Source organism: Leptidea sinapis, chromosome 13, assembly GCF_905404315.1.
Source record: "Leptidea sinapis chromosome 13, ilLepSina1.1, whole genome shotgun sequence".
Classification (NCBI taxonomy): Eukaryota; Metazoa; Arthropoda; class Insecta; order Lepidoptera; family Pieridae; genus Leptidea; species Leptidea sinapis.
In genome coordinates this window covers 10,364,315-10,390,016 of record NC_066277.1, presented here as the reverse complement: position 1 = coordinate 10,390,016, position 25,702 = coordinate 10,364,315, and the positions used below count along the sequence as shown (strand labels likewise).

Sequence of the window (25,702 nt, the reverse complement as noted above, 5' to 3'; positions counted from 1 at the left end):
TTCATTAGCTACGGCGCCCTTCAGACCGAAACACAGTAATGCTTACACATTTACTGCTTCACGGCAGAAATAGGCGCCGTTGTGGTACCCATAATCCAGCCGGCATCCTGTGCAAAGGAGCCTCCAATTTAACTGTCGAATACGGTGTTGTGTTACCCGCACGCTCGGAAGAAGGCGGCCGCACTAGGGTTGTGTGTGAGCGCCGTCAGCCGCACGCACGTCATGCGTGTGTTCCGCGCCAGTCGCTCCAGCACACGGAGCACGCGTTGGCCCAACCCACGACGTCGCCCGTCCGCTTCCACCTGAACCTCGTAACTGTAACAGAACACCCGACATTAGTCACTGCTATTACAGATTTTAGGCTTAAAGATTTCCGGCCGTTCCCAATATACTATCTACAGATAGAGATACATTACTACCGTCTCAATATAAACGATAAGTCATTTTTATCGCCTTAAATTGGGACGGATGAATTGCAATTTCCATACAAACTTCTATCGTCCCATTGACAGACAGCGTGTAAGGAAGGTGAGTTACCGTCGATATGTTTATTGGGACAGAAAAGTCAACGATAGTTACGATTTTTATATCAAGTAGGCCACAACCGGAGATAGCCTGAATATTGGGAACGGCCGTTAAAGAGTTTATTTCTCAAAAAGAACAAAAGTTACAGTACTTTTTTAATTTAGCTTTAAATTTTGGATAAGATTTTTCCTCAAACATAAATTTTGGCAATTCATTAGTATTACAGGTTTTTCGAAGTGAAAACTTCTTAAGACGCGTTGGGCACTATTTGGTGTATAATTTAAAAAAAAAAATTAGATTATTAAATGAATATGAGTTAGACACTTTTTAGATGGGTGAAATCTCGTGAGTTCGCGTCAACGAAATGCTTATACCAGAGTATCTGTAGCTACACAGCTGACGATTATGCAATAGATAATATTAGTGCTGACATCTTATATAAGTGAAATACTGCGCATTGTTGAAGTAAGTAGTGTATATGTTTGATAAATATATTAATGAACACAATTTTTTAAAATAAATTTGATTAATAATTTGTTTTTAAACATTATTAAATTTAAAATTTTAATACTAAAAATTATAAGTTTTCACTTCTATCGGCGGTCCTTTTAATTTTTATATAGTCTACATATATTAAGTAGTACCTACTTCTTTTTGTTAGTTACTATATTAAGAGTTATTTTCAACTACTTTCATTTCATTCAACTAGTTTATTTGATAAGTCGCCGTTTTATTCTACACTGGTCTTCAAAAGTAAGTATCACACTTTTAAAATTGGGATTACGTTTTAAGTTAACAAGATATACTTTCAAAATAAAAAGGACTTCAAAGAGAATTTAATTTTGTACATAAAAACTTTATAGTCGGTAACCTTCTTTTAAGAATTGGCTGAAAAAAAACTTCAAAAACAAAACCATTCTTATTCAAAGTGGACGTTTACGAATTACAATTTTACCATTCACATTTTTCTTTCTGTTTTAAATTTTTTTCAAGATCGATGGGTCTTGTTTTAAAAATTTATGCTAAAAAGCACATAACATTTATATATCATACCTCTTTCAGTTGAAGAATGTGCTAGGATCATGGCTTTTCTGGAACTAGGCATCAGTATGCGTCGCACTGCAAGAATGGTGGGTGTGACGGTACGAACGGTCCAGAAGGTAAAGCGAAGGTACGAAGAGACTGGACACCATCTGAGGAGACCTTGTAATGGCAGACCCAGGTGTACCAGTGCCCGAGAAGATCCTTATATTATTTCCACTGTGTTAAGAAATCGCCACCAAAATGCAGTTGAAGTCCAGCAACAGCTACTTCAGACCCGGAGGGACTACATTAGTGACAGTACAGTGAGAAGAAGACTTGCTGAAGCAAATTTGAAACCCCGAAGACCAGCGAGTGGCCCAAAACTCGAGAGACAGCATCGAGTAGCGAGACTGCGATACGCCCGTGAACACATGCAGTGAGATGAAGAAGAATGGTCAAGAATTTTGTTTGCAGATGAGTCTCGATTCTCCCTTTACACTTCTGATGGAAGGCGAAATGTTTACAGGCGACCTAGTGAGCGATACCTTCAAGCCTGCATCTCAGAAAGAGTCCAATACGGTGGAGGCAGTGTGCATGTATGGGCTGGCATATCTTCAGAAGGTCGCACAGAGCTAGTAGCCATAGAAAATGGCACCCTCACTGGGCAAAGATATGCTCAAGAGATTCTCAATGAGTATGCAGGGCCGTATTTAGCAAATATGGGTGATGGATCGATGCTGATGCATGATAATGCCCGGCCACACACGGCTCATATCGTAAAAGAGTATATTCAGGAGGTCGGTATCAGCGTGATGGCTTGGCCATCAAGAAGTCCTGATCTCAACCCGATTGAACACGCCTGGGATGAGCTTGGGAGGCTAGTCGGAAATCGCAGACCACCACCTACTACCCTCAGGGCACTAAAGCAGGCCCTGGTAGAAGAATGGGAGGATTTTCCCCAACATCGGCTCCGAAACCTAGTGTTCAGTATGCCAAACTGGCTCGAAGCTGTAATCAGAGCTCGAGGAGGCAATACAAGTTATTAAAAATTAAATAACATGTAATACATTTTAGTTGAATTTTTTTACACTAAACTAAAAATGTCTATTTTCATTGTTTTATCTTTTTTAAGTTAAAAATGTTACTAATGTATAATTTTAGTTTCAAAGAATTAAAGCCTATAAAATTTGCAACAAAACGTTTTTAATCTTAAATCTCTACCTTCTATAGTTAAGAAAAAAAATTAATTTGAAAAGTGTGATACTTACTTTTGCAGGCCAGTGTAGTTTGTTTCATAGGATACATAATAGCTTTAAGGTTAAATGTATACACTTTTATAATAAAGTCAAAGTGGCTGCTAATCCATAACTTATAAATAAATTTAAATGTTTTATTAAAAAATGGCTGTCATTAATTCTACTACTGAATATCTAAGTGATCGGACAGCCTGGGACTAGATTATGATTATTTTATAGCAATAACAATGACAGTACAATATCGTATATTTCATTAAAAAGAGCGCAAAAAAGGAATGCTGGGAGAGTTTCTTGCACTGCTTCTTCTCTCTCAGAGCGCCACTTTATTCCGAAGCGATAGTAGTATTAGAAATAACATCAACAAGAATTCCAAAGGAATCAAATTTGAGAAGATAAATGACTTTATTCGTCATATAAAATCTTATTAAACAATCATTGCTACGTTATACCTAAGAAAAATACTTTAGACAAAGCCATAGCTTTCGTATAGTAAATAAATTTAAAAAATAAGTTACTCAGAAACATTGTACATTATTACGAATGGCACAATATCTACATAATATAAGAACGTATCGAAGTCATCCCTTTAACACATTACTTCCATACAGACATGAATGTTACATGTAGTCTATATCAATAATTCCATCAATCGCTATGTATTACCTAAATTGTTATTTAAATGTGAAAAACGTCTCGTAACTAGCGACCGCGCTCCGGGGAACCGTGTCCAAACTAGAGCAACACAATCCACCCACTTACGAGTAAGTTAATAATCGAAGCGCAAAGTAGCACCTAGCCCAATAGTACGTATCTAAGTTGGTTGTATTATGCAAGCTTCAAGACGGGCGCAATTAGTGACGAGCATCAGTAAGATGCGGTTGATCGGAGCGCTGGTCTGCCTCGCGGTGACCGTGGTCGCAATCGTGGTGACCGTGGACGGAGCAAGAATCCTGGCCGTGTTGCCGACCAACACCAAGAGTCACTATGCCATGTACGGCACGATCCTGGACGCTCTCGTGCAACGACACCATAACTTGACTGTCATCACCCACTTCCCGAAGGTATATGTACAATACATTCAACTTATGGACAGAACTATTTTTGCATACAATTTCCCCGATATTTTCTCGACAAATTATTATCAATCGTTCGCAGATAAATTAAAACAAAAATCTATTTAAGTTGCACAAAATTATGTAAGTATATTAAATACGTAATACAAACTTTTTGATAAAAAAAAACTTTGAACATAAAATCATCAAAAAATATTAATATTATCTACGTCTAGTCTTGTGTTTCTTGAATTTTTATTGAGATTTCAAATCAAAAATTAACAAATACTAGCTGACCCGGAGACTTCGTACTGCCTAAATGAATAAATAAAAGACCTAAACTTTTGTATAAAATAAAGTTCAACGAAAGGAATCCTTTTTTTATTAAAATAAATAAAAAAATGCTCGGTATGAATGAAATTTAATTATTATTTTCTAGTAATTATACATGATGTTGCTTACATAAAAAACAGTTTTCCTAAAATACTGGCAATTTATAAGGTTTCAATTTGATATTGACAGACATACACAGTTATGATACAGTCTGTTAATCAATTTAAAGCTTTCTGATAACCTATATTTTTTATTTTGTTTTGTGGTGCGGTTAGATTAAGAAATTTCATTTTTTGACAAAACTTAAGATTTATCAATCTACATAAAAATAGATCTAGTAGATAGTTAACAACTGTAGTTAATCTACCTTACTATAGCTACCTACAATTAAGTTTATTGAAGTAAAACTTCTTTAGGCGTGACTTGGGGGTAAAACAAAATATTTTAAAACAGAAAAAAGTCAATTGAAACAATGTTTAACAATTATAATTTAATGGTTTAAAAAATTGTTTCAAATTGCTCAGTAATGTTTTCTGAAAATCTCCAAGTGTATTTGTTCATTTATGACTACTTTGTATTAAATAATAAATAAAAGTTCTCAGTGTGACGTTTGCGACATTCGTTAATTTTTCTTCGTCCATCGGACAGGCAAAAGGTCCGAGCCCATAGAGCCATATTCGTTAATATTTAATAACAACGTTATATTGATGTGTCATGTTAATATTTTTTTTATTAAATTATTTATTAATAACACGGCTTTAATTAATGGAAGTATAATATATTTAATGTTATAAATTAATATTTATTATATACTGGATGTCTTAGAATAGTTGCGAGAAACAAGGGCAAACGAAAATATCATACTATGTCTATGAGCTTTTAGATAAGCAAAAAAAGTATATATATGTATCTGTTAATTATTCCTAAAGTTAATAATAATTAAGTTTTACTAAGTCCGCGATGGTATATATCTCTTCAAGGTACTTGATACTATTATCCATTTTAATATTTTCAAAATTAGCAATTATTAAGCGGTAATAGAAAAGCTGTTTACACAAAATATACGATATTCATCCTTATCATTATATCACTGTATATTATATAATCATTCAAAAATATCGTTTTTGTTTCATTTTTAACTCAATAACTTTGATTATACATTTCCGATGGCACTGGCAATTTATACTATAATATTGTCTAATAATAATAATTGTTGTCACACCCACGGAGTAGAAAAAGATGTACTCCGCGCCGTGATATTAGCAAGTGAAGCACCGTTATGCTAGTGTGTGTGTGGTTACGGGGGATACTAGATACACAATTTTCTCCCTTAAATAATCATATATGGCCACAAATACTTATATAGTATCGTTTTTACACTTTTCCACAACGCAAGACGGCAGTTTCAAAGTATTTTATTGAGACGCAAACTGATCTGTCACAGTCGATGACAATTCTCATAACGGCCGCATATCGGCCTGTAGTAGTGTAAGTGTGTGCGTATTGGTGCTACACTGTTAAGTAAGGTGACACGGAGTCCTTATTTTTTTACTAGTCCGTGCTCACACCATTTTTTTCTATTGACAGAACAGCGTCGGTCGTGTCAGTTAGTGTATAATAAAGGAAATTTAATTTTATAAGATACAATTTCAAAACTATATACTTAAAATAAAATAAGTTATAATGTTTTCCAAATCATTATATGCAAAACATAAATTATAACAACTCTTTCTTTTAAAATTTAAAAATAAATCGCCGAAGAAATGGATTCATTTATGTAACCATTTCATGACGGTTTATATAAAGATTATATTTTCACAAAAACTAATTATAAATCTACAGTCTATTCATTTTTTCTTTACATTTCTATTTTTTATAGACATTAAATAAAAAAAAAACACTAAAATATCCTTAACTTATACAGTTGGAGCCATGCTAATCATACAATCTAGATAAAAATTGTAAGAAAATGTATTAATTGTACACCAATACTATTTAACATGACATAGTTTTGTAAAGAAAATTGTATTATATTTGTAATGAATTTATTGAATTAGGCGTTACTTTGCGGAAATCCATAACTATACAAATGATTTAAGTTTTAAGACAACACGTCCTGAGGATGCCTCGTGTAGAGGCGAAACACGTGTCGAATTGTTTCAAAAACAAATATTGGCGGAATTAACACTAAAGAAAACTTAAATCATTTGTATTTGTAATGAATTAAAAATGCTTCTAATTCTGAATTAAAACTATAGCGATCTTATGCGAGAGAGTTAACTTAGCCCCGCTCGATTCCTCAAGGCCATTGGTTCGGTCCCCAGCCTTAAGTTATGAGTTAAGTTTTGTCCGTTGAGGCGCTCTTGTTTATGATTTGTGAACTTTAAAAATCGAAGGAATTTTTTGAAATGACTCCGAGACGATAAGAGTTCGGAGTGTATGTCGTGTTGTCAATAATCTTAATGAGTTTTAAAGTACGCTAGATAAATTGTTCGGTAATGAACACCCTAATATAGTCATAACTGAAAAATGCGGCCGAGAGCATGTGAATGTAAATATTGTTTACGAGATTCGACAGGACTCATAACATAAGCTGCTATGAGCTTTTACCTATGTATTAGTAAACGCGGCTGTCTATTAGCGATATTTGTAATTAGTTACGATTTTATTATATTACTAGATGACCCGACACAGACGTTCTATACATAATAAATAAAATACTGTTTTTTATGACTTTGTCAATTTGAATACTTCATAACTTCAAGAATTATTTCGTAAAATATGCTCCCTGTTGTTATAATGAATTTTGTTCACAGCAGAACTGTCAAGCCGCGCGTCAATTAATTCTCTCATAGAAAATATGTCCATACAAAACAAATATTGTAAATAAAAATAATCATGGCTCCCAAATCGAAATAAAAACTATCCTAGTGGGACTAAACTGCACTCCATGACGTAATCCTCATAAGTTTAGGAGTTCACTGGAAACAAACGTCAGGACACTGGATTTATATATATTAATGATGATATTTCGATATATTTCTGTCTTGTTTTCTTCTTGCTCAGAGGGCCATTGGACTCCAAGGTTTTCGAGATGATGGTTGTGACTTAAATAAGGTCAAAAGAATCAATCCAAAGGAATCTTGAGCAACATAATTACAATTATTATGACCTTTAACGGAAAAGTATACTAATAACTGGGTGGCTCCATATCCCCAATAATGAAGCGCCATTTTTTCCATCATGCTTCTTCGGCGTACGTCGGAAATAAATATTAAATTTTGTACTACGCGTAAAATAATCAACTCACACTTTTACCAAACACACCAACACTACGATACAATATATTAAAAGGTAGAGCATACTAAAAGATAGCCTACCATTATGGTAGGAAATATTAGGACCTTACATATGAAATATAGGCGTTTGGTCGTACGGGCCACTTTGATCTCAAATATTTCCTCTTTGGTTAAGAATTCCAAATTCAAATGTATACAGCTATTTATTCATGCATTTGCGTTTCGAGAACCATAACTCATTTGTTTTTCATTTCGTCACTCAGTTTACGAAATGGAACACTTGAAATATCATGTCATTTACTAGTACGAGTTCCACCGTGGCGGCAATGCTGCAGAAACGGCTTGAAAAGTTAAAGACGTGTATGGCTGCGGTGTCGCAAAAGAAAATAGTGCGTTTTTGGTTCCAACGTTTTCGTTCTGGAAATTTCGAACTGCAGAACAAGCCCCGTGGACGGCCGAAGACCATGATAACGAAGAATTGAAGGCTTTTGTGGAAGCGGATCCATTACAAACCACGTCCGAGTTATCTGCAAGCTACAAGTCCCTGCCTCTCTCGTAACCTTGGACCCAAGGGCGTAGCTACCGCCGTATGTGCCGAGCAATTATACGATAGTTATATTTTATCGATTATTTGTTCACGGACGCGGGACGAAAACTATGCGAAAGAATAAGTGATACCAACGTTCACAAAATATATACTTACATACTTGTCCGTCGTTGTTTGAGAACAAAAGTTAAATGAAATACCTTTTTTTTTAAATAGTATTTAATCAAATAATTTAAGTAATTTATATCGATTTCTGGCGAAACTTCAAGTCCTATGGAAAAAAGTTAAATAATAAAGTTGTAGGTCTTAAAAGACCTACAGCCTTTATATTTCCACTTTTTTACATAACCTCAATATCTATTTATTATATAACTAATTACTAATTATTAATAATATCACAATATTTATTTTTACCTACAATTGAAAAGGAACCCTAATTTTCAATCGAAAATTCTCACGTCAAAATATCGACTTTTTAAAAAGTCGCTGGGTTTTTTGTTTGTTTAAATCTCTACTTTTTGTTGGTGTAAAAAAATATACATTACTATGGTAAATGTTCTTAGGAAATGCAAAGAAACGAAGAAACTCGAATCCGAAATATTATTACATGTACAATTTTGAGCTTAAAATTTACACTTCAATTACTCGAAAAACATAAGATTCCATGTTAAATTGATAAACAAAACAACTGGAAATCGAAATACACTACTACACGAAATACTATACTTTACAACCAAATAAGTTATAAAGTTAATACTTAAATAGTAATGTACAATATTTTGAGAAAGTTGTAAATTATATGTGTAAGAAGGATAATATAACACTGAATCATTAATTAGCCTTTTTAAATTTATAGATTTCATTAATTATTGTAATCCATATTTTGCTGTTACCAAATAAAAGGTACGAATTCTTTATGAAATACCTAATGATGGGCTAAAATTTTCCGTTTTTTATGGAAAAGGAGGACAAACGAGCGTATGGGTCACCTGGTGTTAAGTGATCACCACCGCCCACATCTTGCAACACCAGAGGAATCACAGGAGCGTTGCCGGCCATTAAGGAAGGTGTATAAGTTTATCTTAAAATATCAATAAATAGGCATCTACATATATAATTAAATGGGAGCACGCGTCTTATCACAGCGCACGCGACCTGCATGTGCATTTTAGTTCATTATTATGTAACATTGACTCCATTACGTACAAATTTGACTTCACGATATGAAACCGGACTGAAAATTAAAATGTAAAAAAACAAATAAAATTTGAAAACAATTTTTTTTATCAACGATGCGGGACTCGAACCCACGACCACTCGCGTTCCGTCAGAGTGCTTTCCCAACTGAGCTCACCGTTCGAGTGACGTATCGTCATAAAAACTTGCCTGCTTGTTCAACTCTTAAGTTGTGGCTTCACCTACACACGCATCGTCACAGCTATAATATGTTTTATTAAGGCGAGGTTTTCCCAACACTTTAGGTAAAAATTGCGCGAACGTTAGATTCGATAGGTACGCATGGACACGGGCGTCGGGCATGGCTGAGAACGAACCGAGCGATGCGGGTCAACGACCGCCGACCCAGAAGGACCGCGTAATATTTTTTAAAACTTACAGTGGTGCTAGAGTACGGAATTACTGTGATAATATTTTTTATGCATTTTTGAAGTAAATCTATTTTATCGACGTATGAGAGAAATGTAATATTACGCGCAAAATTATGATTTCAACATTATGGATATCGTATCCGTGATTCTCGAAGGTGCAGAGAACTAATTTGGGATCATTTTTGAAATCCAAGATGGCCGCCGCACAAAATTATGATTTCAGCAATATGGATATCGTGTCCGAGGTTCTCGAGGGTGCAGAGAACGATTTTGTGATCATTTTTGAAATCCAAGATGGCCGCCGCACAAAATTACGATTTCAGCAATATGGATATCGTGTCCGAGGTTCTCGAGGGTGCAGAGAACGTTTGTGTGATCATATTTGAAATCCAAGATGGCCGCCGCACAAAATTATGATTTCAGCAATATGGATATCGTGTCCGAGGTTCTCGAGGGTGCAGTGAACGATTGTGTGATCATATTTGAAATCCAAGATGGCCGCCGCACAAAATTATGATTTCAGCAATATGGATATCGTGTCCGAGGTTCTCGAGGGTGCAGAGATCGATTGTGTGATCATATTTGAAATCCAAGATGGCCGCCGCACAAAATTACGATTTCAGCAATAAGGATATCGTGTCCGAGGTTCTCGAGGGCGCAGAGATCGATTGTGTGATCATATTTGAAATCCAAGATGGCCGCCGCACAAAATTATGATTTCAGCAATATGGATATTGTGTCCGAGGTTCTCGAGGGTGCAGAGAACGATTGTGTGATCATATTTGAAATCCAAGATGGCCGCCGCACAAAATTATGATTTCAGCAATATGGATATCGTGTCCGAGGTTCTCGAGGGTGCAGAGAACGATTTTGTGATCATTTTTGAAATCCAAGATGGCCGCCGCACTTAATTATGATTTCAGCAATATGGATATCGTGTCCAAGGTTCTCGAGGGCGCAGAGAACGATTCTGTGATCATTTTTGAATTCAAAGATGGCCGCCGCTCATAATTATGATTTCAGCAATTAGGATATCGTGTCCGAGGTTCTCGAGGGTGCAGAGAACGATTTTGGGATCATTTTTGGAATCCAAGATGGCCACCGCTCAAAATTCGTCCTCGACACCCTCGAGAACCTCGGATACGGTATCCATATTGCTGAAATCATAATTTTGTGCGGCGGCCATCTTGGATTTCAAAAATAATCACAAAATCGTTATCTGCACCCTCGAGAACCTCGGACACGATATCCATATTGCTGAAATCATAATTTTGTGCGGCGGCCATCTTGGATTTCAAAAATGATCACAAAATCGTTCTCTGCACCCTCGAGAACCTCGGACACGATATCCATATTGCTGAAATCATAATTATGAGCGGCGGCCATCTTGGATTTCAAATATGATCACACAATCGGTCTCTGCGCCCTCGAGAACCTCGGACACGATATCCATATTGCTGAAATCATCATTTTGTGCGGCGGCCATCTTGGATTTCAAAAATGATTCCAAATTCGTTCTCTGCACCCTCGAGAACCTCGGACACGATATCCATATTGCTGAAATCATAATTATGAGCGGCCGCCATCTTTGATTTCAAAAATGATCACAGAATCGTTCTCTGCACCCTCGAGAACCTCGGACACGATATCCATATTGCTGAAATCATAATTTTGTGCGGCGGCCATCTTGGATTTCAAATATGATCACACAATCGTTCTCTGCACCCTCGAGAACCTCGGACACGATATCCATATTGCTGAAATCATAATTTTGTGCGGCGGCCATCTTGGATTTAAAAAATGATCACAAAATCGTTATCTGCACCCTCGAGAACCTCGGACACGATATCCATATTGCTGAAATCATAATTTTGTGCGGCGGCCATCTTGGATTTCAAAAATGATCACAAAATCGTTATCTGCACCCTCGAGAACCTCGGACACGATATCCATATTGCTGAAATCATAATTTTGTGCGGCGGTTATCTTGGATTTATCTAACTTCCCTAAAGTGCATATATATACAAAAATCCCGCGTGGCATAATATTCAAAATAATATTTCGTAAATTTTATTTTAGGTACTTTCCGACTTACATTTACCTGTATATTTCAACAAATACGCTGTCGCATCATCATTATTTTTTTACTATGATTCCCGCTTTGTACTTGTTTGCTAAAATCTTACGTAATGTGAGCCCGAGAGACACGAACACAGTACCTTCCTTGACAGTGGTCACGGGCGTACTGCTGGTTTGAGCGCGCATGCAACCAAGGCGTCACGTTTGGTTTATTACAAAAAAAAATTATATAAAATAATTCACAAAGCGTATTGATAAATCCCACAGTGAAAACTTATAAATACTAATAAACTATCGAATAAAATAAGTTTTGTGTTTATAGCTATCATAGTTTTATGATAATATAAACAATTCAAATAAAAAAGACCATTTAAAAAAAAAATATCTATCGAGATTTCTTTTCGTAATCGTGTTTTCGAAACAGCGATAATTTAGATAAAGAAATGAAGATAAACATGTCAAAAAATTGGAACCGTAGTATTTGTAGAAGTACTTTAAGTAGATTTTTAAAAATGTTACTTTTTAGGACTTTTTTTAACTATTTTTATTTTTGTATTTTTCAGCTGTTTGTATTAAATTTACAAACTTTTATTGTTAAAGTTTAGAATAGTTAATTGCTTAGTGTAAGATTTATAGTGTATCTAATATTACTAGAATAAATTGTATATTTGTTTCTAGAATTACGCTGCACCGAATATAAAAGAGATCAGTCTAGCGGGGACCATAAAAGACTTAAGCAATAATCTAACCAGGCAGCGGAACACTCTCAAGCCAAACTTCATTTTCAACCTGGAAGCACTCATAAGTGAATGTATAGAAGCATGTCAAGTTGTATCACAACAGGCGAACATACGAGCACTTCTTAACACCACAGACACGTACGACTTAGTTATCATCGAGGTCTTCGGGAGCGACTGCTTCTTACCGTTCGGGAAGTTGTTCAACGCACCAGTCGTCGGATTACTGTCCAGTGTCCCATTGCCGTGGGTTAACGACCAACTGGGTAATCCGGAGATACCATCTTATATCCCAGCGTACGTGACCGGCTTTAGCCAGAGCATGAGTTTGTGGGAACGTTTCAGTAACACTTTGTCTATTTTATTGGCTAAGATCCTATACCATTACAAATCACAAGTACCATCCCAGGTAAGTGGTGTTTCTTATTAAAATAAAATAATGTTTTAATGGAATGAAGTCAGCCTATTATTATATTTTTTTTTATGAAAAAGCAGAAGGGCCTGTTCAAAACACACAAATAAATTAGCTAAGCCCGCCACACAATCGTAAAGTAAATAAATTTAAAGTTAATAAGGATATATACGGTATGGATTTTGCATATATGACTTAAATGTAGCTACTATCAATACGATATTTGTTATCGCATTTGTTGACGATACACAAAAAATGAACGAAATCGGTGCACTAATTAGGTCAAAATGTAGATTTTAATATTGAGCAAATATGAACGCACTGTAGAATTGGGTCACCAGGTCAATGATTCAATGAACTTGAATCTTTGAACATCAAAAAGCGATGTTGCCGTTCCGCGCGCTTCAAGTTCAAAGTCGCTGGCCGTTCATCGGGCAGATTTAAAGCGACGTTGCCGTCTGATTGCTTCTCGCTTCTTGTCACATCATGCGGTGATTTCAAAAGCCGAAATCCTGCATCGCTCCAAAGGTTGCAAACGTAGTGTACGTTTATTAGGCACTAGCTCACCCGGCAAACGTTGTTTTGCCATATAAAGTATAATTCACGCGACAGTTTTATAAGTAATAAAATATTGCCTATATTATAGCCTGTACATCATTTTGTTCTATTGTCAATAGTTTTTGCAGCGCACGCAAAAATAGGTTTTCGATTTTACACCTTGTGTTACAAAATAGCAATTTTATTACGGATCCCTAATTTTGAAAAAAAAAAACATATGCAACAACAGCCTATAGCCTTCCTCGATAAATGGACTACCCAACACTGAAAGAATCAATCAAATCAGACCAGTAGTACCAGAGATTAGCGCGTTCAAACAAACAGCTTTATAATATTAGTATAGATTACAGAGAGTTTAGTCTCCCTAAATTTATTTAATTATTTATTTTGTTTAAAATTTTCACTTTTCAATTTAAAAGTTTTTAATTAAATAATTATTTTAGCGTTACTTCTATGCAGTAGTATTACTTATATTTTTATTTATTTCATAAAAACCGTAAAACAGGTCATAATCTATTGTGTATGGCAGCAAGTGACACAGATATAGGGTCGGGGGTCGTGTCGGTTTATCTCGCTACAGAATTCGCAGCAAGGTAAGCTGGCTTGCCTAGCCCTGTTAAATTGCAAATGTCATGTTTTAGAACGTAACACTTATCTACAAATAGCGCACTAAAAAAGATTTTTTTTTTAATTTTTTCCTTTGTTTTTTATTATTCTTGTCTGGGGCCCTGTATATATATCTAACCTACAGGAGGGTTTTACACAAAAACAATTAAGTTACATTTTTAAAACTATATATATTTTTATTAATTCCTTCTTCTATTGCTCAATTTACAGCTTTTTAATGTTATGCAATAAGGTCATCTATCACATAAGGCATACTCACATGAGGCATTTTACCAGTGGGAGGCTTCATTGCACAGGATGCCTGCTAGATTATGGGTACCACAACGGCGCCTATTTCTGCCGTGAAGCAATGTGTAAGCATTACTGTGTTTCGGTCTGAAGGGCGCCGTAGCTAGTGCAAATGAGACTTTACATCTTATGTCTCAAGGTGACGAGCGCAGTTGTAGTGCCGCTCAGAATTTTTGGGGTTTTGTAAGAATCTTGAGCGGCACTGCGTTGTAATGGGCAGGGCGCATCAATTACCATCAGCAGAACGTCCTGCTCGCCTCTCTTTTTCTCATAAAAAAAACGTTACGGTAGCTGCATTCCGAATGAATAATTATTTCAGTAAAGAAGTGACCAGTTTGATGAAATCCATAATAACTGCAAGTCATCGTCATCAATGATTAGTTAAGTATTAATAAAATTGTATTTATATTACAGGTGATCGCGGATAACCTTTTTGGACCAGGATACAAACTAGACGAATTAGCCCAAAATTATAGTCTAGTTCTTTCAAATAGTCACTTTAGCATAAACGAAGTACGACCTCTAGTTCCTACTTTGATAGAAGTCGGCGGTGTTCATCTTAACGATAAACAAATAATGTCAAAGGTAAATTCTAGGTTAATTGATGTACCAACTATAATTAAATATTTAGATTGACTTAAAACGAATACCAATTGTTATGTTTTTATAGTGATAACCCTCACTTCTAGGATTAATACACTTTAAATAAAATTTGAAAACAAAATTTTATGAACGATGCGGGACTCGAACCCACGACCTCTCGCGTTCCGTGGGAGTGCTCTAGATTGCAATTGTTGAGATTTCCAAGAACGACATCTCAAGTCAATTACCTAATATATAAATATTGGGGTTAAGCGGGTTATCAACTGTAAAGTAGACGCTGTAGATGAAGCCACAACCTGAGAGTTGAACAAAGCATACAAGATTTTATGACGATACATCACTTGAACGGTTAGCTCAGTTTGAAGAGTTTGCACGCAACGCGAGAGGTCGTGGGTTCAAGTCCCGCATCGTACATAATATTTTGTTTTCAAATTTTATTTGTGCATTGAAACTTATAATTTTTATTTGATTGGCAGGATCTGAGAACAGTTTTAGACAGCGCACATGAAGGAGTTATTTATTGGAGCTTCGGCTCTATGTCTCGCATTGAAACGATTCCTAAAGACAAACTTAAGCAGATGTTCGCTGTTATTGCGGAGTTGCCACAATTGTTCCTAGTGAAGATGAACAGATCGATGATGCCCGGTAATATAACGATACCGGAAAATATATTGCCCATGGAATGGATACCGCAGTACAAGACACTGTGTACGTATATATATATATATATACATAGCCGTTCATTAAATTCTCAATGCTATAAAGTAATAAATTATATGTGACTCCAAATTAGGACATTTCACAATAACCTCTTACCAGCTTGGAAACATACTTTAGGCCCGATCTCCACCAAAGCGGAGAGGAGAGTAGATAAGCAGTGAAGCTGTCAGGTTATTTCCACAAAAGCGGAGAGAAGATGTGATAAGCTTATAACAACGCTTTCGGGTGTGCGAGGCGCAGAGAGAAGGCAGCGGAGAAAAGGGGCGTGCGAACGCGGTCCGCTTGATCACTCGACGCGGCACAAAATTTTATAGACAAATGAGACATCTCCTCTCCTCTCCCCCTGATCCATTTCCACCGAAGCTAGGCGGAGAGGAGATGTGGAAATAAGGAAATCTGATTGTTTATCAAAATACATCTCCTCTCCGATTTGGTGGATACCGGGACTAAGAATGGTTGTGCTAATAGTTTCCACTTTTAAGTAGAGCTAATAAAGGAAACTAAGGTTATCTACGAGTTAGTTCACCTCGAACTCTGAACTTTGAACAATTATGTCAACAAAGTTGATCTATTTGTAGGTCATCCGAACGTGAAAGTATTTATATCACACGGGGGGCTGCTGGGAACCCAGGAGGCCGTGGCGTGCGCTACTCCAATGCTAATTGTCCCACTGTTTGCGGACCAAGCTCTAAACGCACGTGCAATGAGAGAAAGGGGTGTGGCACGCTCCATAGCATTAGCAGATGTTACTGAGAATTCGTGGAGAGATGTCCTTCACGACTTAATCACAAATGATAGGTGAGAAAATGATACTGTTGTTGATTCGACGACTTATAAAAAAACTTGATTAATACATACTTTAATTGATAGTTAGACAAGCAAAAACACTAGCGATGGGCGTTGAATTAACAGACCAGTTCATCCAACCAGTCGACCATACCAAAGAGGATGTAAATACTACGTAATAAGAGGTGGGACTGCCTAAGTAAAAATTGAAATTTAGTTTAGTATGAAACGTGCTGTCATTTGAAATAAGTTTGAAATAGTAGTAATTACAGTATGTTGATTGGCGGCGAAGTATAATCCGGCAAGTTTGAGCGCGAACAGTTGTATAACACGTAGTGGATGTCGGTCTCCTTTTTACAAGATTATGGCCGTCATCTGTCAATCTATCATACATATATGTGGAATGTTATACAATCGGGGAATCGCTTTTTTAATAGAGAGTTTCGCTAGGCTGAGTTGACTATCTCCTTTTTACAAGATTATATCCGTCATCTGTCAATCTATCAATGACTGCACGTTTCATACAATCGAGTGAATCGCTTTTTTCTTAGAGAGTTGCGCTAGACTGGATGATACATCGACGGTTCGACAGTTCACGGATTTCTAATGGACTACATAGTTTAATTCATAGACTATGACAGACGTCACATACAGTCGATTCTGTCGTTTCGTATCGCAACGTAAACTTGTAATAGACTGTCTACGATTTTAACTAATCCATCGTCTAGTCAAAGAAAGAAAATGAACAGTCTAGTTTCGTTCACACTAAATTCGTCGACGACCCATCGCTGAATATTTTTTTGAAAATAAGGGACAAGACGAGCAGGACGTTCAGCTGATGGTAATTGATACGACCTACCCATAACAATGCAGTGCAGTTCAGGCAGGATTCTTGAAAAACCTAAAAATTCTGAGCGGCACTACACTTGCGCTCGTCACCTTGAGACATAAGATGTTAAGTCTCATAAATTCCCGCAGCCCAGTAATTTCGCTAGCTACGACGCCCTTCAAACCGAAACATAGTAATGTTTACACATTAAGTAACGCTTCACGGCAGAAATAGGCGCCGTTGTGGTTTCAAGTTTTTCAAAGGAGCCTCCCACTGGTAAATATAATACTAATCCATCTAAATGTCATTTGCTTACTTTGACCAATTGATGTGTGTTTGGCTTTTTTTCAGATATAAAACGAGTGCTCTCTTACTCCGAGACAAATTTATGGACCGTCCCATGCCGCCTTTGGAGACCAGCGTATACTGGATCGAGTATGTCTTGAGACATAAGGGTGCAACACATCTTCGCTCGCCTGCTTTAGAATTGTCCTTCATTCAATATCTTCTTTTAGACGTAGTCGCCTTAAGTTTGGCTATATTTTTAACGACAACATTTATATTACACAAAATATTTCGATACTTGTGTATACGATGCATTCGGTGCTTGCCCAAACAGGAAATCATTGAAAAGAGACTATTTAGAAGAAATAACATTCGCCTCTTTCATTGTTTTATATGGGTATATAAACTTAAAACAAATTGATTATTGTTAAATTTAAGGAATATTTATAGCTATATTTTTAAATGTATATAAACATAAGTTAAGACTTTTTTCATAAATTGCAAAATATTAAGATGATGTGAATGTTACATGGCCCCCTCAACGACTGTTATTGGAAATAGTACTTAACTGCATGGATGATAGAGTGCAATCTGATATATCAATCATTACATTGAGAAGGGGAAGAGTTTTTGTATTGAGGGGTCAAGGGTGGAAGTATTGTCAGAACAAATTGCAGAAGGTATTCCATACATAATAATAGACATACATGTTTATTTCTTGTAGATATATTTCTGTAGACAGTATGGAGCGTATTTTTTGTATAGTGTATATGTCGCAGGTATAGTGTCAAAGCCGTGATATTACTAAGCGAAGCTGAGCGGAGCTCCCACCGGTCACCAATTGATTTCTGTGTTAATTTGTTTCTGGGCCATTTCTGGACCGATTTAAAAAAAAAATTGAACTCATAGAAAGATAATGTTTCTAGGTTATTAGTAAGTATACTAGAATTTTGAATTTCGACTTGATTCAATTATTATAGTTAAAAACAAACATGATTTACAAATTATACTAAATTAACACGCGCTATTTATATTTAGTATATTATAAGTAGTATATATGTAGTATTTATATTTATATTTAGTTTTAATTGTTTTGTTTTTGTACACAGATTTAGTTTACCTCGCTTCGCTCAAATATAGGCAGCGAAGCGGTACGAGTGACTGCGGCATCCTAGTATTTTAACGGTAGATTGTCAATCGACTTCATTTCTTTTCGTCATCGAATTTGAATTGGAATTTGATATTGTAAGGCAATTATATTTAGACAATTTTACTGGTCGTTAGTTTATGAGGCCGCCTCTGATTGGTGTGTTTCTTGTATTTATTGTATAGTTATTATTTCGTTAGTTACCTATACATTAGTGTAATTAACTAATTGAACAAATTGAGACTGTTGAGCCGAGCGTAGCGTGCCGCGGCAGCGGCCGGCGTGTGCCGGAACCGAAGCGGCCCTTGTTCACTACTATTTCAACAACAATTTCAGATGTAAAATTGTATACACACTCCAATGTTTATTATTATTGTTTTGCAAATTGCGAATGAAAAACAATCGACCAAGCAGAACGCTCGACGTCTCACACTGCTAACTTCATTTGTAATATACCTAGATTTATTATAATATCACTATATTGTACCCGTAACATTACGTGTACAATATAGTGATATTACAGTACAATGTCACTAAAACCAGGCAATTAATTTGTAAGCAATTTATTTGATTCACAATCTACCGTTTTACCGTCATGCCGATGACAGGTGTATGACGCCAAGCTACACACAGGTTGGAAAAAAACGAATTTTTGGTTTTCATGTCTATCTCTTCATTTAATGATGTGTGTTATTTAGAGATAAATTAATTAGTTATAATTTATAACTAACGTAGTAGTTTCTGAAATATAAAGAATACGTATTTAATGGGTTGGAAACAAAATGCTTCATTGTGTAATATGACATTAAGTACTATGACTCATTTTCGTCTTCTCCGTAGTCAACAAGTTTGAAAAGAGCAAGGGAATAACGAAAGTTTATTTATCCGTAGGTAATAATGGAAAATATGATTAATCATAAATCACTGTTATCTAATCAACCTCTTCCGTTTAAGTAGATGAGACGGACATTGAAAGAACATTATCCCACAAATAGGAAACCTGCGGAAACAACATTTCAGTTAAATTTAATAAGATTCTTAATGCTTCGCTAGTGGCCAAAGTCGCCATGGAGGCTATAAAATTATTGTAGCAAATAAATCCATGTTTTGTTATAAAAATTATATTTCAGAAACTATTATGTTAGAATCAAACGTTGATAGACTAGAATATCTGTCACTACGTTTTTTGAAACATCCTGTGTGTTTATATTAATACGTCATTATGACGAAACGGGTGTGAAATGTACGCTCCCTGATAATATCACTAGTGAAATTGTAATATCACGGCTTTGACAATATGCCAATGACCTCTACTATATACCACTGAACTGGCGGCTGTCAAAGTACTTTTGTGCCTGTTTGATATTCGCCATTTTGGCGCTGTTGGCCATGTAGCGAGAGTCTGCGGCACTAAAACTAGTGATGACAACCTCAGCAAACATTGATAGATGGTTGGAAACTATTTACAAAAAAAAATTGTGTACTTTATTACGTTGATTCTTGAAATATAAATAACACGAAAAACGAACGAAATTAATTCAAAATGCAAACATACTTCAGAGTATTGTACGTTCCTTCTCCTCCTTGTATTATAAGTCAAAATTAGTTCTCTGGACGCTCGCGAGTGGCGATTCAAATAGGCACAAAATATTTGCTCAGTGCAATATACCTACGACATATATATAAATGTAAAGAGTGATTAGAAAATTTAAGTATTATAATAGATATATACATATAAGACCGGCAACACATCCCCTGGTGTTACAGATGTCCATAGGCGGGTGCCTCACCACATGAGAACCTTCTACGTTTGCCCAATTATATAAAAAAAACATTTGTCTTAATCTTCCTGCACACGATGTAACAATATTAATTTATAGATGACTGCTTTTAAGTACCACATATTTGTTAACAAATCACAAATCTGTACATAACATACAATTGGTCCAATAGTTGTAAGTAATTCATGTAAGAGGTACACTAAAATATAACTTACATATTATAGCGAATTAAGTTCACAATTAAATATTATGTAAAGCCATTATCTAGTCTATATAATTATCGTCCTAACATTGTTAATGATGAATGAAAAATGAAAGTAAGTAATACTGTAAGTAGTTTATTCACTAGCTACAGTGCCCTTCTGACCTAAACACAATAATACTTACTTGTTACTGCTTCACAGCAGAAAGGCTAGGCTAGGCTAGGCGGCAGTGAGGTACTCATAATATAGCTGGCATCCTGTGCAAAGCAGCCACCCTAACATCTTGTCTCAACAAGACGAGCACAATTGTAGTGCCACTCAGAATTTTTGGATTTTCCAAGAATGAGCAAGTGTGGTACAGCATTGTAATGGGCAGGGCGTATTAATTACCATCGGCTGAATGTACTGCTCTTCTTGTCCCTTATTGTCATAAAAAAATGTATACACCCTAGGTGGGTGACCACTCTTATGTCTCTTGTTTGTACAAGGTCTACAATTTCATTTCCATAAATTAAAGCTTGCAATTTTCTGAATAATATAACTTCAATATTACAGACAAACTATATTCCAAATAGCCTTTTCTAAAAATCCCCATTAGTTATTTTTTTTTAAATATTTATGTAAAAGACATAATTGCTTCCTTACCAATACAATACAGGATCTCCAAAATCCATGTCAAATCGAAAGTGTGAAAATGCCAAGAATTTATCATTGTCCTTGGCAATGAGATACCAAGCTGCATCGTCTGTCATTTCCTCAACTTTTCGCTCCCTATTCCAGCCCCATGCACAAGTTTCATATCTAAAAGTAAATATATAAATGTTTTATGTTTATGTGAAATCGTAAACATGATAATAATTTGATACTAAAGAAATACACAAACTGAACATTCAGTCGGCTTATTGACGCCTTTGAGTGTTTTAATTGAGGTTACATTAAAGCTAATATAACATCAACCTTATAACAGAGTTCACTCCTACTACTTTCTAATACCAGTTAGAGGTGGTTGTTAAATCAAAAAACTGTTTTTATTAACACTTATATATTTGTTAACGAATTAACAGTTTTTCTTCAACGAAAAACCCTGTTGAAAATAATAAGCTAATAAATTCTATCAATGTCTTCGCCTGTAACTTGCAATAAATGAAGCATAATTCCGACCCTTTTGCACCTATCCCTTTCTCAGTAGCACTTCTGCCACAACAAATAAATAAAATAAATTAATGATTGAATACCTCACTAAAACAGCTTAATTCAAAACAGTTGATGAAGCTGCAAACGAAGACTGTTGACTTGATATTATATTGATGAAATAGCTACTGCGTATAAATTAAATTTAGCAATGTTATTAATATTATAATATGAACCTACTAAACCTAAATTATTAATGAATGCATTAACCGCTTTTTCAAAACCCGTTGATGATTTGTTTTTAGCTTTTCAACCTGTTCCCATTGACAAAAAACAGTTAAATTAAATTAATTTTAAATCTTCAATGACACACCTCTAATACCAAAACTAACAATACAGTCCATGAAGTAAGCAAGTAAGCAGGTGCCTGGTACTTTGTCAGGTAACCAATTATTAAGTCACTTAAAATTACTTAAAGTCACAGCTCACTTTAATAATTAATTATAGCTGTGACATATTAAATATGAACATTTAAACTAACTGTGGTCCGTGATGTCATTTCAGTGGACACTGGAATAAAAATAAAAGCAGCACAAATACTATATGCATCTAGCATAACAATATATAGGGTTTATGTTGTCTTAACCTCTTGTTCTCGAATTATTAAATCTAAAATATATTCAGTAGTTTGTGTGTGTTGGCCCGGACAACCATACAGCGAAACAGACAAATTTTTCATTATGTACTAATTTACTTAACCCCCAATAATCAAGGTGAAGATATCAGTAATCCTTTTCTTCTACAACAATATTTTTTTATACATATATTCAAAATATATTGAATATGGCATTATTTTATGGAAATCCATATTGATACAAATTTTTTAAGTTATTGTGACAGTAAATTCTGCTTATATTTATCTTGAAGGTTTATTATACAAGGCAAGTTTGGTGAGACTACATTTCTCAAGGATGCCTTGTATAGAGGCGGAATGCATGCTGAAATGATTGCAGGCTAATATAAGTGGTATTTACACACAAGATGACTCAAAAAATTTGGATACATATATATTCACCTCACTAACTTAAACTTAGATAAACTGAATCTCTAACTCTGCAACAATTAAAACAATTGAACTTCAGGAATTCTATTGTATTAAGTCTGATATTGAAGAGTATTAAAGGAAAGAGTCACTGGTGTCAACAAGTCTAGTGCTGGAAAGACTAGTTGGAGAAAGTTTACTCATTTTACATGCCACTTCTTCTTATTCTAGACCAGTGTTTCCCATACATTATTCTGCAATGGCTGGGTAATTTTCACATTGCTTCACTTCACATTCGTGACCCACCTTACTTTATAACCCAAGCCAAAATAATACACATTTATTAATAGTAAAAAGGTTATTAGTACTAAATACTTTTTTATCATCTACACTGGCCTTCAAAAGTAAGTATCACACTTTTGAAATTGGGAAAACGTTTTAAGTTCACAAGATATACTTTCGAAATAAAAAGGACTCCAAAGAGAATCTAATTTTGTACATAAAAACTTTATAGACGGTAACCTTCTTTTAAGAATTGGCTGAAAAAAAACTTCAAAAACAAAACCATTCCTTTTTCAACATGAACGTTTCCGAATTACAATTTTACCATTCACATTTTTCTTTCTGTTTTAAATTTTTTTTCAAGATCGATGGGTCTTGTTTTAAAAATTTATGCTAAAAAGCACATAACATTTATTTATCATGCCTCTTTCAGTTGAAGAATGTGCTAGGATCATGGCTTTTCTGGAACTAGGCATCAGTATGCGTCGCACTGCAAGAATGGTGGGTGTGACGGTACGAACGGTCCAGAAGGTAAAGCGAAGGTACGAAGAGACTGAACACCATCTGAGGAGACCTTGTAATGGCAGACCCAGGTGTACCAGTGCCCGAGAAGATCGTTATATTATTTCGACTGTGTTAAGAAATCGCCACCAAAATTCAGTTGAAGTCCAGCAACAGCTACTTCAGACCCGGAGGGACTACATTAGTGACAGTACAGTGAGAAGAAGACTTGCTGAAGCAAATTTGAAACCCCGAAGACCAGCGAGTGGCCCAAAACTCGAGAGACAGCATCGAGTAGCGATACTGCGATACTCCCGTGAACACATGCGGTGGGATGAAGAAGAATGGTCAAGAATTTTGTTTGCAGATGAGTCTCGATTCTCCATTTACACTTCTGATGGAAGGCAAAGTGTTTACAGGCGACCTGGTGAGCGATACCTTCAAGCCTGCATCTCAGAAAGAGTCCAATACGGTGGAGGCAGTGTACATGTATGGGCTGGTATATCTTCAGAAGGTCGCACAGAGCTAGTAGCCATAGAAAATGGCACCCTCACTGGGCAAAGATATGCTCAAGAGATTCTCAATGAGTATGCAGGGCCGTATTTAGCAAATATGCGTGATGGATCGATGCTGATGCATGATAATGCCCGGCCACACACGGTTCATATCGTACAAGAGTATATTCAGGAGGTCGGTATCAGCGTGATGGCTTGGCCATCAAGAAGTCCTGATCTCAACCCGATTGAACACGCCTGGGATGAGCTTGGGAGGCTAGTCAGAAATCGCAGACCACCACCTACTACCCTCAAGGCACTAAAGCAGGCACTAGTAGAAGAATGGGAGAATATTCCCCAACATCGGCTCCAAAACCTAGTGTTCAGTATACCAAACCAGCTCGAAGCTGTTATCAGAGCTCGAGGAGGCAATACCAGTTATTAAAAATGAAATAACATGTCTTACATTTTAGTTGAATTTTTTTACACTAAACTAAAAATGTCTATTTTCATTGTTTTATCTTTTTTAAGTTAAAAATGTTACGAATGTATAATTTTAGTTTCTAAGAATTAAAGCCTATAAAATTTGCAACAAAACGTTTTTAATCTTAAATCTTTACCTTCTATATTTAAGAAAAAAAATTAATTTGAAAAGTGTGATACTTACTTTTGCAGGCCAGTGTATTTAGATACAAAAGTTCAGTGTGAAGCATGTAGCTGCTGTTTATTTTTTAATTACAAATCTAAGTTTGTGGAAGATGACAAATGTTTTATCTAAATATCGAACGTTTGGATTATTTTTAAATGAGACGGGAATGTTACTACCGGTATTTTATAACGCGACCCGGCAAATGGTAAACACTGTTCTAGAACATATTATGCTGTTATAGAAATAAAATAATGTACCACTATAGTTGATAGATTCATTGTAAAGATATTAATATTTGATAGTGAAACCAGTCTTTGAATAACCAAAGCAATATACATACAGTGTTTTCATATTTCTCTCAGTTAGACCAATAGCCCACTGAAGTACATTTTTGTCAAGTTCCGACATCCTTTGAATGTACATTTCTACTTGAAGATTGTTGTTTTTGTACACTAAAAGTTCCTTACACAAGGATGCTATATCTTCCAGTTTATTTGCCTGAGTAACATAAGTCATTCCATCTGCTATACGACGCTGTTCAAGTTTTCGCGCCTGACGCTTTTCTTTGCTCTTATTTGTTGATACAACGGATTTTTTCTAAAAAATTAATTTAATGATGAAATATCTAAGTTTTAATATGGTACAAAGCTCGTCTCATAAACAATATTTTCGTAATAATACATTTTTTATGATTATCGAAAACTGTACTTACACCCATCGTAATAAGCAATGTAATTCAAAAGAATGCCTTGGATTTCTTCAAAATTATTTAACAAATAAAAATCTAGTTATATCAGTTTTACAGTATTTTTTACCAAATTATTCTGTAATATCGAATTATTCATAAAACTACAAAATGCACTGCAAATAAATAAATAGCATTGTTTACAAACTACTATCAAAGAG

The 25,702-nt window shown here is 35.5% G+C and overlaps 2 protein-coding genes across 2 annotated transcripts in view; one reads left to right on the top strand and one right to left on the bottom strand.

The window, feature by feature from the left end:
- LOC126967455 (N-alpha-acetyltransferase 40) overlaps positions 1-25,702 on the bottom strand; it is a 30,962-nt gene extending 5,260 nt beyond the window's left edge. The window contains exons 1-4 of the mRNA XM_050811922.1: positions 25,509-25,702; positions 25,137-25,393; positions 21,343-21,498; positions 157-315 (exon numbers count right to left, since the gene is read on the bottom strand). Of these exons, the coding sequence (XP_050667879.1) occupies positions 157-315; positions 21,343-21,498; positions 25,137-25,393; positions 25,509-25,514 (578 nt within the window). The 5' untranslated portion in view covers positions 25,515-25,702. The remainder of the gene's footprint in view (positions 1-156; positions 316-21,342; positions 21,499-25,136; positions 25,394-25,508) is intronic.
- Positions 3,734-17,987, top strand: LOC126967447 (UDP-glycosyltransferase UGT5-like). The gene is made up of 6 exons (XM_050811913.1): positions 3,734-3,865; positions 12,400-12,867; positions 14,758-14,928; positions 15,423-15,654; positions 16,245-16,464; positions 17,633-17,987. The coding sequence occupies exons 1-6, from the start codon at positions 3,794-3,796 to the stop codon at positions 17,985-17,987; spliced, it is 1,518 nt and encodes a 505-aa protein (XP_050667870.1). The 5' UTR covers positions 3,734-3,793.